At 26.2% G+C, this 18,275-nt stretch overlaps 2 protein-coding genes across 47 annotated transcripts in view; one reads left to right on the forward strand and one right to left on the reverse strand.

Moving 5' to 3' along the window:
• LOC147810080 (uncharacterized) overlaps positions 1 to 9,424 on the reverse strand; it is a 67,586-nt gene extending 58,162 nt beyond the window's left edge. The window contains exons 1-4 of one of the 3 annotated variants that reach the window (XM_087165091.1): positions 9,159 to 9,424; positions 5,530 to 5,651; positions 3,571 to 3,715; positions 2,089 to 2,288 (exon numbers count right to left, since the gene is read on the reverse strand). The gene's annotated coding sequence lies outside the window, so the exon portion shown is untranslated. Of the gene's footprint in view, positions 1 to 2,088; positions 2,289 to 3,570; positions 4,978 to 5,529; positions 5,652 to 9,129 lie in introns of those variants that run through there. The other 2 variants (XM_087165092.1, XM_087165093.1) reach the window with 2 other exon arrangements.
• A 67-nt stretch (positions 9,425 to 9,491) lies between these two features.
• LOC147810081 (uncharacterized) overlaps positions 9,492 to 18,275 on the forward strand; it is a 53,793-nt gene continuing 45,009 nt past the window's right edge. For 22 of the 44 annotated variants that reach the window (XM_087165109.1, XM_087165119.1, XM_087165112.1 and 19 more), the window contains exons 1-2: positions 10,118 to 10,298; positions 10,795 to 10,980. In XM_087165109.1, the coding sequence (XP_087021235.1) occupies positions 10,236 to 10,298; positions 10,795 to 10,980 (249 nt within the window). In that variant the 5' untranslated portion in view covers positions 10,118 to 10,235. The other 22 variants (XM_087165127.1, XM_087165098.1, XM_087165135.1 and 19 more) reach the window with 9 other exon arrangements.

The raw sequence follows: 18,275 nt of genomic DNA on the forward strand, positions 1-18,275 counted from the left end.
TTATTCGTCACTCTATAATAAAAATGTCAAAATATTATGCCTTTCTTTTAACACATTTGTTCATTTTCTTTTCTTTTTTGGACTGATTTAAATTTTGAAAAAGTAGTTCCGGATTCACAGTTTGTTAATGTGCATCACAATATATAATTTAAGAATTGTGCTTAACTTATGTAAATATGGGACAATAGGTTTATATGAGAGAAATCTATTGTAGAATATACAAATAAAAAAAATTATTTAGATTGGTTCAGTAGATTACTTTAGGTAATTAAAACCTTCTCCCTCATTGTCTGTAGAAATTTTTTATACACTGTTTTGGTCAAATTTATTTCTTAATTTTTAATATGCTCTTTCTAAAATAGATAAAATTCTTTAATTGGTTAAAAAAATTCTTCTTACAAATGCCAAAGAGTGTCATTTGTAAAAAATTATTAAATATTTAAAATAGTCTAGGCAGGAATTTATTATCCTTAATAAATCTTGAATGACTAAAAAACAATGTGATCAACTGAGGTACAAAAACCAGGTAAGACCTGGTTTACAAACTTTTACTAAACTAAACTAAGTAACTAGATAAAACAATAGGTTTCTTTAATCATACACTGAATAGGGGTAGTTTAACATTTGTGCCCGGTTCCAGAACTAACCTAATCAACTATATTCACAGTCAAAAATAAATCAAATTTTCTTTGAAAAATTTGGACTTAACTTGATGGATTAGTGCGCTAAATTCCAAAATGTTTTGATTGAAAAACACAGCATAATACAAAGAGATATAGATATTTACCTTTTACTGACTGTAAATTAAAATCTTGGTTGATATATTCAACACATAATAAAAATGTGCACAGGTTAGATATGATGAATTATGACGTTTATATCTATATATATATATATATACACAAACACAGAGTGGAGCCGTAATTTTACGTTTTCCATCGGACTAGCACTAAAGCGCGATAAAGTAAAATCGACTTAAAAGTTAAAATTAAATATAACTTTTGATTGAGAAGAGAAAAATGGACATAAATTGAGGAATTAAAATAGACATAGATTGAGGAGCTTCTGCAGTTGGACAGCTGACATGGCTGAATTATCTTTTATAGTGCAGGCTATGATTATACACTTTATTTCTGTTGATAATTGGAAATTCTCTGCAATTTTCCAGTTTTTTAAGACATTTTTAATTCCCTGTATTCTTCCGATTTTCCAGATACTGTGGCAACCCTGACAAAGGTATTCTCATAAAAATTTTAGACACTAATTAATACTACAATTCAAACTGTTGTTAAAACAAAATACAATAAATAATATTTTTAGAATTACTATTCAATAAAATTGTGGAAGATTACTTATAAATACCTATGTAATTTATGTATTGCTATAAACAGTTTAAAATTATTTTTTTTTAATTGAGCTAAATTAACACAAATATATTAAATTAATGATGTTTATCAATGCAGCAAGACTTTCTCTAAGACTATAATGAAGGGGAGGGGAAAATCAAAATAATGCCAATTAAGTTATTGATAAAAACCTGACTTCATTTGACACCAATACAATCTTCTATAGTGGGGTCAGCCTGCAAACTGAGAAAAATTAATCAAAAGCAACCTTGCCTCCAATACTTTAATCAAAAAGTGCAGACAAAAATATCAATATAACATTGCAAGATTGTTTCCTGCGACCATAAAACTTATGTGTGCCTTCATTGCATGGACTACGCATAAAACTTCTGTTACTATCAAAATGTTACATCAAAATTTCAAGAATACGATACAAAACCGTGTTTCACTTTTTTAAATGACACAAAAGCCTATCCAGAGGTAATTATACATTTTTGTGCTAAAAATGAATACATTTTTAATGAAATTATACTCAATTGTATTTTAAAATAACGAGAGTAGTCTTTTGTGATAAAATTAAAGATAAAAGAAAAGAGTTAGTTCAGTATTAGAAAAATAAAATTTTCTAATACTGATTTTTGGAGAGGACCAATTTTTACCACACGAGTACACAAAAACAAAAGCAAATACTATGTGTAAAAATAAACACTAAATGTAAAGAAAATAAATCAAAACTATTTACTTGATTTTCATGTCATGGTCCAGGCAATATTCAGTAAGTGTTTTTAAAGTTTGGTTAACTAAAGCAACATTGTGTTCATTAATATATAGACCTAAAAATCCAAGGGCTCCTGTAGTACTTCCACATATACAATCAAGGAACATAAGAGTTTCAGATACAACATTGTAATTATTTTTATCGGTTTAGTTTCTCAAGAAATTCTAAAAATAAAAGAAATTAAAGATCTTTAACAAAAGCAGATGGATATTAAATATTGTATTCAATTTTTCAAGTTTTGATTTTAAAAAAAGGAACAGATAAAAACTAAATAGTCATAAGTTATGTAATTAAACATTTAATTAAAAAAATTTAAATAACATTTTTAAAAAAAAAACAATTAAAATAGTGCATAGTTGTCCAAAATAATGTTTTAAATAAAAAATTTTTAGGGGGTAGTTTTTATTTGCAAGATGCAAACAAAAATATTTAAAAAAATATTCATAACTATGCAATGTTTAGCCACTCTTTAAAATTATGATAATAATTAAGGATGTCGATTATAATTTGGAAAAAAAGAGAGAAAACTAATCGGTTTGCACAACACATACATTTTCTTTCTTAGACTTAATTTAATTTATTATATGTTTCTAATTGTTAACAGTCTTAATGAAAATATCGAAATAAATAATAGTAAATAATATCAAAATTAAATTATTAGACCTAGTTATCATTGTGAATCCACACAACTTAACAGAATTAAAAAAAATATATGGTTAAATGTGATGAAAAAAAGTTTGCTTTACATTCAGAAAAATGAAAGATGCTTTAAAACTTACAAAATACAAGAGGTTTCATAATTAGAACACTAGCATGCCACAATAAAGACAATTTTCGATACAAGACTTTGGTTATAATCTCTATAAAATATATTGTACTATATTTTCAGTTATGTCAATATATTCAGTTATTCAGGTCATATATTCAGTTATACCAATTGTGGGTATTGTATATGAATAACCAACACAAGGGTTCAACACAACTAAATGATGACTATGAAAGATGCAAGAAAACCTTTTTAAAAAGTCACAATGCATATAATTATTTGAAGTCTATCACAATATAGTGAGTTGTTTCTGATAAAGATTGAATAAAAATGTAGTTCTTTACAATATATATTTGAAGATAAATAAACACACTGCAACCTGTAAATTTAAAATAAGTCAAATACTTAAGATAATTGATTTACTACTTCAACAGCCTTTTGGATAAAACAAACTTTCTCAATTTCACTTTGAAATTTAACTATAATTACTAAATATACAAAACTAAACACCACTCAATCTATAGCTACGAAGCTACATCCAAATTTAATGAGCTAAACTTATGTCTCTCATAAAACATATTAATACTAAACAAGGAGCTAAGGAATATTTTTACTTTGAATTTTTATTAAATTTATCCTTTTTTTCATTAATAATCTGTGCTATGAAAATGTGCGCTTACTTGCAAATCATAATTATGGTTTTCACACAAGAGTTAATAGGCTGCATCAGAATTACTTCTTGGGGAAGTTTGTTTTCTTCGGCATCTTTTGCTTTTTCAGCCTTTTCGGCTAAAATTTCTTCAAGAGCAATGTGGGTATGAGCCCCTAAAAAGAGTTTGATACAAAACTATTAGGAAAAGGAAAAATATCAAAATTTTGTGAAATAAATGTCTTATAACATATTGAATAAATATAGCAGAAATATTAAATGAAACTATTTTAATCTTATATTCTACACGCAGACATTTTAACTTAATTATTATCAATTTGAAACAGTAAATATTATTGACTGCATTCAGTGATTAATGTACTTTAATCTCCAGTATTGTTTTTAAAAATTCTTAAAGCTGCCATTCAAAACTAAACTAAACTCAGTGGCGCAACAGCCCATAGTAAAGGGCCTTGTTCTGGGCTTTCTTAACCTTGGGCTCTGGGGTGCAGAAGCAAGATGTTCCGGTTAGGTGGTCAGTCGAATGCGAAACCTAGCCCCCAAGCATGCTTGGTACTCATTCATTGACCCACTAAAAGGATGAAAGGCTGAGTCAACCTTGCCCGGCCCAAGGATCGAACCCAGGACCTGTGGCATGGGAGCGCGAAGCATAACAGAAATTAAGGGACTGACATGATTATGACTATTGTTGAAAAGGCTAAATGCAACACAATATGATGAAGTAAAAATAACTAATTAGAAAAATATTTACAGGGTATCTGCTACATTTCAGAAATTTCAAATTCATGACTTAACGAAGTTACTATTTTCTCCGACAAAAACACATCAATAAATTTAAAACAGCATTATAAAAAAAAAATCATTGAAATGGTTGGTATAACCAAAGCTATTATACTCTGCCTCTTCATATTTATAGAGTTTAAATTTAAAAAACAGAGTAAAGAAAGAGTTAAAGCCATAAAATAGCTGGGAAAAAAATACAAAAGCAAATAATTTATTTCTTTTTTTTTCTGCAGAATTACATTCTAAAGATACTTTTCTTGTTCTTCGGAAAGGAAAAAAATAGTAGTGATTTTTCTGTTCCCGTTTCGGAAAAAAAAAATTTGCCAATGACTAGCTTGCCTTCAGCTAAAATTTTAAATTGATAAAATAAAAATAATAACAAAAATTCTGAAATCACAGAAGTTTAAAAGATAATTTGCTCCGGAAATGATGTTTTTTCTTTAATTTTTTTAAAGAACACCTTAATTTTTAAAGAACACGATAAGAACATTTTATATTTCAATCAAATGTGGGAGTGGTGAGTGGGAATTTCGTTACAAATTCAGAAATACGGAACACTATGAAATTGGGGGGGAGGGGGTAAATTCAATTTTGAAAATTGAATCGGCCACCTAAATCCATGACTTTTCATGATTTTTCATGACTTTCCAGGTGCACAGATACCCTGTATTTAAAAAAAACCTGGCAAATTCCTAATCTATATCAAATAAAAATATTACAGATGTAATTATGCTTTTATAGAATGCTTTTGTGCTTAATATGCTTTTATAGAAACTAATAAAAAATAGCATCAGCAGAAATGCAGAAGGGAATTATCAAAGCAAAAAATAAATATACATTTAAGAATATTAAAATAATATAAAAAATAAATATACCAAAACAAAAGTTTTCTCTCAGAAGTTTTCTAATAAATAAATAAATAACAATAATTATATAATTGATATATTTCATAGAATTATTATTAATTATTCTAAAATAATTAAATTAATTATTCTAAAATCACAGAAGCCAAGAACAAAGCTTATAGATTATTGCTACAAAAGCATCGTATTCACCAGAATTTCATGCACCAGATGAAAGAAAAATTTGGTTCACAATAAACACACTTAAATAACACATTAATGAAAAAAGTAACATTCAGCAAAAGTAAACATTTATTATTAATTCAATTTATCCTTCAGCTTACCTCTAATAGTTAAGGATGAATCGCATAGCATCCAATCTTTATATTATATCCAAATTCAACAAAGAAGACATCAATGTGGCCAGTGAGATTTTTTCATCATTAGCAGCCCTTGGATTAGAGACCTGAAAGTAAAAAAATATTTAATTAAAAGTAAGACATGAAACAAAACAAAGAGAACATGACTGACACAAATGCCAAAAAAACAATTTCTTAAATCTTACAAAACACCAAATACACATGCATGATTCGAATTGATTAAAGAAGCAAAACCTATAGATCAAATTTTTAGAAATATCTAAAATATTATAAAAATGTGCATTTTTAAAATGAATCAGTAAAAATAATAAATTAAATATATAAGAAAATACATTTTATATCACTTATTTTTACGCAAATATTCAATAGAAATACGGTTATGAAAAACACTAGATTAATTCTTTCGCTTAAACAATGAATGTTTCAATACAGAATTCATTGAAAATCTCAATTTTCAAAATTTACTCAATTTCAAAATTTACCACCCTCAAATTCATTCCCATTCAATTTTCAAAATGAATAAAAAAAATAATAATCCTGTTAGGATTTTTCAATGACTTTGAAGGACCTACTACCTACTCGGTAACAGCCAGTATGCTAAAATACATGTCAACAAGAACATTGAAGCATATATTAATTGTATCAATTTTACATTGTTTAATAGTTCTCGCAATTTTTTAATATGTGTTGTTCAAATCTACCAATGCAAATGATTTGACAGTTGCATTGTGGTTTAATTAAGTTTGAAGATTAACAAAAAATCTCTAATTGACATTAGCATACATGCAAACTTTTAAAGACTGGTACCAGTAAGACTTTTCATTAAAAATATATGAAGCATATTAGAATTTAAAAACTAATATTTAGCATATCTGTTTTAATTCTAAAAATACAATACCTCAGAATATCAGTAAAGTATTTTGGACATAATAAAATTCTCTGTAGTACAATATTTAGACAGATAACAAACTTAAGATTTACAAACCTAAAGTTTCCTTAAAATAGATCATAAATTGCAAAACGTGATTGCTTAAATTTTTAGATCATAATAATTCACTATGCCTGGTCTTTTAAAGCATTCATATATAAATTGTGATATGTTGCCTATAAATAAAATGACATGAAACATAAAGCAAGCCTTACAAATCACGTAAATTATGTAAAACATATGACTTGCAAATTGAAATGCAACGTATGTTCCGTAAATTGAAGCATACATTAATTGCAATAATGTTAGCAATAATTGATAAAGTTTGAAAAATGCACAAAGTAATAAGTCATAAATAGCAAAGAAAGATTAATAAATCACCAAAACGAGAACTTTGTCACACGATTCTTTGATTACTTTAATGCCAAACACAATGCGTGATTTCCTAATGATTTTTACCAGATTAAGCAGAAATTGATGCATAATCTGGTAATCATTGCTATCCAAAAGGAGATTCATAAATCACTTTGATGAAAATTGCCAACAGTAATTTTTAAATCCCTTTAATGCTATTTGCAATGGGCAAATTTTAAATCCTTCTAACATGAATCTCAGTGTGTGATTTGTAAATCACTTGAACAAAAATTGTGATTCGGAAAACACTTAATAGAACGTAATACTTGGCATGATTCAGGAAGCATTTCAATGCAGACTCTGATGAGTTATTTACAAATCACCATAATGAGACATATTATTTGCAAATCACTTTCATGTGAAGCATTTTATATTCACAGAATATTTACCTATGAGGGATAAAAATATAACGTATAAAACTGAACATAAAACGATAAAAAAGTGAAATGAAGTTAACGCAGTGATTATATTTACACTTTGAAACGAAAAAAAAAAAAACACTGCATACCGAGTGATAACTAAAGCTACGTACAGAAATGAAAATTGTTTGCTAAAAATTCTAGCTTACTAAAAATCAAAGTGAAAAATAATCTGGCAAGAAAAAGCCAAAGGGAAAAATTATGTATTCCTCTTTGACCTTCAAGAATTTACTCATTGTAGCATTTTGAAAATTATGTTGGAGCAAATTTTTTTAATATTTCATACTTGATAGCTATATACATAAAATACTTCACAAACCAGATTTTCCAAATTGGAATAAAATTCAATTTTCACAGATTAGCAAATAAAATAAAAAGTTTCAAAAACCACACATTTATTAGTCATTGCAATTACATAAATTTTCAGGCTTGTGTTCTCAAAATAGGCTTTGTCAAGTAGAAAAGGAGAAAGACAGTAGTACCACCTCCAAAAACTCCCATGTTGGGATTCCCACCACACATTTTAAAATTAGTGCATGCTACGCTAAAGTGACCACACGTCCCCATTTTGGCGGGACAGTCCCTCATCCCGCCGATTTTTAAAAATGTCCCGCTTTTTAGAAAATATCTGCATTTCTTATTTTAAATGTACTGTAAAAATATATACCTATTATTTATTAAGTATTATGGTGAATATAAAGAAATAAAAAATACATAAAAAACACATAAAATGCGTGCAGAGTAAACTAAATTAGGCAATGTACCGGTTTAGATTTACTCGGTGGTGTGCGATCATTGTCTTTACGTCTCGGCTTAATTCAGATAAGTGCGGACTGCCGTTAGACAGTGCGGTTTGTTGTTTTCAATTTGACATTCGGTTTGACTCATTATTTGATTAACAAAGGTTGAGCAATAGTCGCCACAAAGTAACGGTCAATAATGTAAAATTTAATACTCTTTTTTAGCCTTTGTAATAATTTGTTTATTTATTTCTAGTATTTACCCACAAAATAAAAGATGAGTAAAAAAAGAGGATGCAAATTTAATGAAGAGCTAAGAAGAGAATTTCCATTTATTAAAAGTACCAAAATAGACTATATGCTACGGTGTGATAAACGCAATGCTGAATTTTTGGTCTCACAAGGTGGAAAAAACGATATTACTAAACATCTAGCAACAAAGAGGCACAAAAGATTTTTTAATAATGCCGCTTCCTCAACTAAAATGGAACAGTTTTTTTGCAGTGCTAGCTTTAGCAACACGGAAAAACAGCTAGCATTAACAGAAGGGCTATTTGCTTTCCGCACCATAAACCACAATCAAAGTTTCAGATCAATGGATTGTACTTTCCAAGTGATCAAAACTTTACACGACAAAAAATATGCATGTGCAAGGACAAAAACCGAAGCAATTATTTGTAATGTTTTTTCACCATATTCTTTTTCACAATTGCAGAAAGAATTAGAAAAATGCGCATTTATATCCACATATTCTGATGCTTCCAACCACAAGATTTAAAATTATTTCCCACAGGTGTTTTCGATCCAGGAACAGGAATTAAAATTAGAATATTAGATTTTGTTTTCATTGCCTGATGAAACTTCACAAATAATTTTTAATTTAATAAGTACTATTTTAAAAAAGAATAATTTAAACAATAAAATTATTGCCCATTGTGCTGATAACACTAACGTAAATTTTGGTGGAAAAGCTAGAAGAGGCATCAATAACGTTTTTACGAAACTTAGCGAACATTTGAACCAAAAAAATATTAGAGTAGGTTGTGCAGCGCACATTCTATACCTATACTATTCAAACAACATCTGACTTACTTCCAGTTGATGTTGAAAATATTTTTGCAAACATTTATTCGTATTTTTATATATATATAGTGCGTGTTGAAAGTTTGACTAAATTGTAATTCTCATTTCACCAGATTTGTCCCGCTTTATCTCAATAAAAATGTGGTCACTTTATTCTATGCATGGAGAAACCGCATTAGGATCCATGTCCTCGCTTAGAATAAAGTTATTTATTCTTGTTTCTGCTCCTTTTTGAGATGTTATTTGAATAGTTTTCTGTACGCTTTTATCTCACCCCATATAAACTTTGAACTCCAATAAAACTGAAAACGTCACAGAAAACAAGTAAGCTAAAAGCGTGAAAATATTTTCGTACAATCTTTCGAAACTGACTTTAAACCAATAATTTGTTTTTACCACTTTTGAGGCATCTTGAAAAAATTTATTCAGTAACAAAGTAAATAAGAAATTTACTCAGGTAGAAATTGTTATTACAAAAGATTATAAAACTGAATGAATAAGAAGGTGCTCAACATTCAAGAACCTTGTTCTTCTGTTTATTTATAGTACTTAATTTTGTTAATCTGAAATGCTCTAATGTTTATAAACATTATTATTTCTCAAAATTCCGATTGCTATTTTTTAAATGAATTATTATCTTTAATTCTTTGTTAAGTAACTTGTATACAAGGATATTAAGTTTGCAATGTTCTATCTCGACCTTAAAACCTCTCTAGTTCGTTTTCCTTCTGGGGTCCATGTGAGAGCAACAGTTCTTTTGTCTCCAGTCATTATTTGTAAAATAATAAATACAAGTAGTATTCAAGTTAATTTAAAGACAACTGCAAGCTTAAAGCAGTGCATCAAATTTAAAATACCAGTTTTTTTTAATTGATTATAAAATCTCTAAAATTTCCTTTTTCTAGAATGTTATCTAAATGGTTTGAGAGTTGGTGTGAATTGGATTGTTTTTTTTCTCTCATGTTGATAATTTAGCTTATTTATGTATTTAATTTAAAATATTTTTTGCTTTCTTACTTAGAGGGTGAAATTGTTGAACATCCTTGAAGTATTTTTGGATACTGAAGATGAAGTATTTTGGATGCTATGAAAGAATTGATGTTGGTATCACTGGCAGTCAAAAACAAAAAGCTATCAGCTGACCTGATGGCTAGTTATTAATTAAACTACCCTTCTATTTTTCGAATTTTATGTTGTTGCATGTGGTTAAATGAAGTCATTGCTTCTTTATAATCATGTTTTATGTAAAAAAAAAAAAAAATCCTTTTAACTGTCCATTTTTCTAAAGTATAAAAGTCAGTAAAAAAAACTAAACTTATATATTTTTTTTATTTTCCTTTTGAAAAGACAGCTAGTTTTTTAAAGTGGCCATTAAAAATTTCTCACATTTTCACCAGATATTATCATAATTTTGTTAACTGAAATACATTAATAAATTAAAAATAAATGTTCATTAAGCGTTTTATTCTTTTCTAGTGAAAGTTCATAAAATTTTAATAAATACTTGTGAAAAATACGAACAAACATTCCTATGCATCTTAAAATTTTTTTAATTTGCATAAGCTTTCAGTGTATAAATAATAGCTAATGTACCTCTGCAAGTGTATAAATAATTATTTTTAGTAAAATCACATTTATTCGATAGGAACCTGAAACAAAAGTTGAATCTGTTGCTTTGGATACTCATCATTATGAGCAGCAAGAAGATATGGCCAGAGCTTTGGAACGAAGCACGAAAGATCATAAACAAATCAACCTGTGTACATACAAGATGATTCAACCAAGCAAGCTACCATGCCTGACTACAACTCTGTCTTCACTGTTTCATCTGGTAAGTAAAATTTTTGCTGATAATAAGTGTAATATTTTTAACTTATTGTATTAATCTATATATAATTAAAACTTTTTAATTTTAGTAGAAAACATTTATAAATAAGATTTTTTCAAAGTACTTCTTTTTTCAAGAAATAAAAATATTTTTTCTTCATTAAGAAGGATATATATTGTCCTAATTTCTTATGGATCAAGAAATTGTGCAAAGTTATTTTAATTGACAATCACATTTTTTTTATTTATGTTTTTTAATATTCCAAAAAAATCAGTTATCAGTTTTATTACTAATTCAATGGTATATATATTTATTTTTAAAGTCTTACAAAATTATATGCATATAAGGCACAATTTAGTTTTTCTTACATTGTCAATAGTTAATTCATTATTAACTTTGAAGAAAAATTCAATTATTACAACATACATATAAATTATTAAAATCACAATTTTTTATTTTTCTTTATTTGAGAGTGGTTATGGTTTAATAGCCCTTAAATTCACATTTCTGATTATAATTCCTAATATTTGTGACTTAAAAAGTAACACCTAAAGGAGAAGAGATTTGCCTGAAATATATTTGTTAAATGCAAAAGTTTATTTATGTGTTAAGTAATTTTTTTAAAGAATTGATCATACAAATCTGTTTCCGAATATGAATACTACACAATTCTTTATTTAATCCGTATTCTGTTGTGAATTGATGATCTGAATAAAAAATAACTGAATAATAAATGTCCAATGTGTTAAATTAGCTGTAATTTTTTTTTAATTTCTATGTCTCTAATACTAATAAATTAATAGAAATATAGCTTAATATTAGTATGATTTTCAAAGGGTTATAAATTATATGCTAACATTAATGTTTTAATATTTCTGTATATTAAGTTTAAAGGAGATCATGAAGTTTGTACTCCAACAGAACAAAACTGCTCTGCAAAACTCTAAACAATGATTTATATATTTTATTATGTAAATAACATAATAATTTTTTTTTAATATTTAGTATTGTCTTTTAATTCCTAATCTTTTAGAGAGTTATTAATTTATAATTCTTACAAGAATGAAGAAAGCATATTATTATTTTTTATTTATTGATTTTCTTTTTTAAAAAAGATGTTTATCATAAATTAAATGCTGAACTTAAGTTTGATTAGGACATAAAAAGGTGAAATTGCTTACAACAAAAGCATTAAAAAAATGATAATTAATTGAAATTAATTTTATTTGCATTAATATCTTTTACTCCTAATTGGTATAGAATAAAATATAAGTATAGAATAATTCTTAATAAATTTAGCTTAATAAAGTTTATCTTCTTTAATTTTTTGTTTTATGAATAGTTTTATAAATAAATTAAAACGTGGAATTTATAGTTTTAGTTTTATCTTTTATATTAAATTTACAAATTCAATGTAAATGAACAAAACCTGTTCATGAACTTAGTTTCAACAAATTTCATAAATTTTAATTTTATTCTCTGTGATAATTAAGGATTTCTTCCATTTCATCCAGTTTAGTGCTTGACATGTGCTTGCATTACAAGCTATTAATTTTAGTGCAATCATTACTAATAATAATTCAAAATATTATAATTTTATTGAAAACTATTTAAAACAGCACTAATTCAAGGAATTAATTTTTATGATGGGTCGCTCCTGGGAGAGCAACCCCCCTGTGTAAAGAAGGGACAGTGAGTAAACTTTGTTTTTGTTTTTACGAAAATAATTCGAAATAATATTTTCATTTAACGTTTGTTATAGTAGTGTAAAGATTAAAGTGTTAAAATTCTGAGTCAGAAACTTAAATCCTTTAATTTTCTATTAAGATATGTTTACTGGACTGTTCTAAATTGATTATATGGGGAAATTTATTTGAGCTAAGTCAAATAAAGAATGAATAAGTCAATACGGCAAAAGAATTACTCATCGTAAATTACTCAAAGTTGAATTACAAGTTCTTCAAAATAAATATTCTACAAAAAATATGGATATCAAAATAATTTTTTTTTTTTTTTACAAAATAAAGAGTTAAATTTTAACTTAACTATGTCGTATTTGTTAAACTTCTTTATTCCTACTATAATTGCGAAATTTATTATATTTAACTATAAATAAACTAAGATTAAGTTACTAGATATCAGATATCATTTATATAAAATTTTATTGAAAGGTTGATTTGAACTGTTTTCTAAAAACAGAATTAATCCAAAAATGATTATTAAAATAAAAAATTAAAAAAAGTATGTGTTATTAAGAGAAAAAAATATACTATACAATTACAATTTTATGCGTTAATAAAAAGATTAATAAAAGTTAAAGAATACTATTTGTTTAATAACATGAGAGAATTGTGATTGCACTATTCCGATCACTGGATACCCATTGGTCATTTTTTTTCTTGGATAGATTTTTCATAAGGTCGTCATAAATTACAAAAGGTCTCTAAATTAATTTTTGTCATTTTTTCAGCCAATGGGCTAAATTGATTTTTAATTCCAGCCAATATACGTTTAGTAGAACAATACAAAATTCTTTTCTTTCTTCAGTATTAATATTTATATAATAATTGCTGCCAAAAAGGAGAACAATAGTTGTGTATAAGTTAACTGTAAAAAGGGTATATAATTGCTTTAAAGTAATTTAATGTAACACTATTAAAAATATGCTGTGGTGAAAATAAAAAGAAAAAACTCAGTCTGTAAAACAATGAATTCCAAGAGTTTCAAAAATTATCTTCTTTATTTTTTATTATATCATTTCGAGATGCTTTTATTAATGCTTATATTATCATGATTTTTTTCATGACTCTTAGAATTCTTTACTTAAGATAATAGTGTTGAAGTTGATCTAATCGAAAAGTACGAACGTATGAGAACCTAGAAAAATAACATTGCCACTGACCAATTCTAAAAATTTCTTTTTATATAAAGTTGGAAAAATAAACTGCATTGTTAAATTAATGTGAAACGAGCAGATATTAATAAATTTCCTTCTCCGTCAGAAAACTGAAAAGGTCACTGACACCGCCACTGTTTTGGGATTTTCAACTTAACGTTACATTTTGTCAAACACTGTTAGATTTAGAAACTTCAAATTACAAAGATATGTAGGAAATTGAATGAAGATTACAATGGAATTAAAAAATAATTCTAAAATTAAGTCAAGATTATTTTTACTCTTAAACTTGTTGGAAAAATAACATATGGGCCGCTCTATGGCAGCAAGAATTCAGCTGCAGAAGTTAAATTTGGTCTGCTGAAAGAGTCAAATTTGTTTATAAACGTAACATAGAGTCTTTATTTGCTTTTAGAAACTCTTATTTGTTTGAAAATTATTACAATTTAAAAGGTTCTTTTTAATTTTTTCTTTAACTAATGAATATTTATCGATTGTTGTAGAAAAATTTATCATTTACGCGATTTTTATAATATCCCTCTTGACTTAATATCAAAAATAGCAAAAATAAAGAAAAAATATTATATAGAAAAAAATTAGGTGTTGCCAAATATAAAACTTTGACATTTCATACCGACATTTGAAAATTTATGTAGAATAAAGAGAAATATGAACTGTTTCCTATATGATCTGCTAACAAGAAAAAATTACTTCTAATTTATTAATTCTTATTGTGTCGCACATTCTGCCTTTCTAAATGTAATTTTTTTAAGCACAGTTATTTATTATTCAAATCCAGCTATCCTTTTTATTTTGTTACAATTAACAATTTAATATAATGTACTTAAATAAAAGTGTAATAATTTTATATTTTGTAGACGAAATGGTTTTTAATCGATTTTTCAGGAAGAAAAAAAAAACTTTAAGTACAATGTTGAAGAACGGTTTGTGCCCAATGCCACTAGTTCTGAGAAAAAAATAACAAACAAACTTCAGAATGATAAACTGCTTTTTCCAGAGAACATCTTCAATCCGTAATAACTCTCGGCGAAACCGTTTTTCCTTGTTTTTCATTTGTCAAAACTTAGTAATCCTTAAAATGCAACTGCTGGCAATCCGATCGTAATTTTTATTGCAAAAAAGTGGAAGAAAACGATTGGTACTTGATCTTCAATTATTTCAAACTTGATGAACGAGATTCAACTACAGGGATTATCGAGCGTAGCGAACAAGTGACGGTGCCTCCATGTAGAAAACAAGGATACATAAAAATAAATTGTGCCGAACAACTGTTATCAGTAAGCGGTTCAATTGATAAAAATTTATCTGCTGCAGTCAAGGTATAAATTATCGTCACTATCTGAAAAACATTTAATATATTTAAATACTATTTGCATGTTTACGAACTATGACCTGTTTTTGATTTTTTTTAAAATTATCGTCAAACTTTAACCGGATTTTAATAAATTAATTCGAAAAGAACTGCTCTCTTTAAAAAGGAGGTATGAAAATAATTCGTTGGATTCGTTTTGTACTATGAAAATTGCCAAGTCGATTCAGCAGCATGAAATACTATTTCATTTTTCACCAGTTTATGGTTAAAAGAGCTCCACTTAGTTCTAATTACATAATCATTCAATTTTGTCTAAATAGTTATGTCTTTTCGAAAATATTGATTTGCAAATTGACCGTAAATTTCAAACTATACCAACAGTTTAATTGGGCAAACAGATAAAATTTCGGTACTCTTACCATTGTTTTCATATTTCAGCCATATTTCTGCTATTATTTCCTAAGATTTAAAACAAAGCACAATTTTAAAATTTGTTAACCTAAAACCCCTTGTGAGAAAAAACAATATTTTTAATTCATGTATAGGAAACATTTTGCAAATGACATTTGACAATGATTCAATGTGTGATTATTATTTTGTATTGTTATGTTTCTTTCATTTTCCTACAACTAGGGAATATTACTGGTGAATGAGTAATTTTTCACAGAATGTATTTTTATTTAAATCTTATATCGACTTCGTAGAAGAAAAAATCAGTAACTTTTTTTAAATCATGCTGTAACTTTTGTATTTTTTCCAGCTTTAAATACGATGCTATTTTTATTAACACTTGAATTGAAGTATGTGATGAATGTAAGTGTAGAGAAAGATTGAAACAGAGAAATTTAATGTTTAATTTCGTCTAATTTTCTATTAAAAGAATTGAGTTTTAAAATAAAACTCAATGACGCAATTCTGGTTTTGAATAACTTTACCCTACAAGACCCTACTCTTTATATTTTCTGCCATCTATCTGCAGGACTCGAAAACACGTCTAAAATAAAAAATTAAAAAACAGCGCCATCTATGTATTGCATTCAAAACAGTTTTTTTTTCCTTAATGTATATAAACTATTTTAAAAATAAATATAATGCTGCATGAAGAAATATTTTTGTTATGCAAATAAAAAATAAATATAATTAACATTTTGAAAGTATAATTTTTATTTTTATTTATATTCTTTATTATAAGTTTTTAAAAAAAATTTTTTTGCTTAGTATTTTGAAGTTTAATTAATAAAAATATCCTAGTGTATTTTTATTATTTAAAAACGTATTTTAGGAATAAAATTTCCTAAACAATTACTACTTTCAAGTATTGCTTAAAAGTTTAGGGAAAAAAAAGTTATTTACTTTATTAGACTAAACATTTGCTATAACAATCAGAAAATTCAAACACATTTTTTTGAAAATTCAAAATTCTTAAGACCATTTAAACTGTTTTGAATCCAGTTTTTGAGAAGTAAGTGATTAAACTAAGATATTAAGTTTAAAATGAACATTAAAATAAAAAACAGTTTATATAAATAAAAAGTTTACTAAAAGTTTTGTAATAATGAATGTATACCATTTAAAAAATGGTATACATTCATTATTACAAAATACTAAAATTGTAATAAGAGTTAGTAAATTAATGTAATAAAAAGGATATTTCATTAAAAATCCTTGCTCTAAATTCAAGAAATTTATAATTTCAAGGAGGATTTAAGCAATTTACAATATATATATATTTATATTTTTTCTATAAATAGATTTTTTTATTTACATGAATTTTAAACTTACCTATTCATTTTTGTTTTAAAGAAGGTTTCAAAAAGGAATCTCTGGAAAAAAATTTGTGTTAATTTCATTTGGGGCTTACAGTAATAATTTTTAAGCGACCAAAACATAACCAATGGGAAAAGTTTCCATATCGCTTCCTCCTAAAATGCCAAAATACAAACAATAATGGACCTTTAGCCTTTTTTTGCTATCATTTAAAATTACTACTTAATTTTTTTTTTTTTACCATGAATTATAAAAATGATAGATTTTTTGTTGAATCCTTTAACGTTAAAAATAAATGTATCCCTTATTCAATAAAAATAATAATAATAAGTCTTCAATAAAAGAAAGTCTTCAATGAGTATTCAATTCAATAAGTCTTTCTTAAGTACATGTTTAATACAATAAATTTAACAGAATTTTATAATAAGCAATGGAAAAAATAAAAACTTTTTCTCAATGAACAAAGGAATTGTTCTAGTTATAAGTTTTAATATTTATTCTTATTTTTAAGGGAATATGTATTAAATTTTTCTAGAAAGTAAGAATATATTATATTTCGAGTTAAAAATTATACTTCAGAAAATTATTTCAAAAATAAAAAATAAATAATTATATATATATTTATTTAAAAATTGCAATAAAATTTAAAATAATTATTTTTTAATAAAATTATTTTTTTTAAAAATATAATAGGTAATGCTGCAGAAAGTATATTTAGATTATAGTAAAATAATAAAATTCTAGTTTTTAATATTCTATGTAAAAAATTAGCAGTTTTCAAAGAAAAATAAAATAATAAATTTTTTTCTCTCAAGAAATACGGTTAATGGTTTATGGATTTTTTCCCCTTCTATCCTGATTTTTTCAAAATTTTGAGTTAAAAGCACATTTTTTATCAACTCTGCATCTATTCATTATTAATCTATTGTAACATTACAATTAATTAACGGTATACAATAAAGGTCCTGTAACTAGTTTAGTGTAAGAGGCCAAACAACCATTTTATTTTTCGGGCCTGTTTAAGTGAAGAGTTATTCCGCCTCTTCCTGAAATGCCTCAAAACAAACGATAAAGGACCCTATTGTACTTGCCTTTTGCCGTTATCCTACCTAGAATGCCAGCTTATGGCCTTATGTTTGCCGTGAGGTGTGTTCTTACTGTGTAGTCTGCACAGTAAGTCTTTTTTTCTAAATTATTGTCATCATAAATAATTAATTGGATTATTGTTTCTTATATTTATTTTGATTGAGCTTTTGTGTTTTTGAAATAGGAGAAAAGCTAGGTTTTAAGTATTTTGATTTT

This window comes from Parasteatoda tepidariorum, chromosome 5 (assembly GCF_982258835.1).
Source record: "Parasteatoda tepidariorum strain Cologne lab strain chromosome 5, Ptep-v5.0, whole genome shotgun sequence".
NCBI lineage: Eukaryota > Metazoa > Arthropoda > Arachnida > Araneae > Theridiidae > Parasteatoda > Parasteatoda tepidariorum.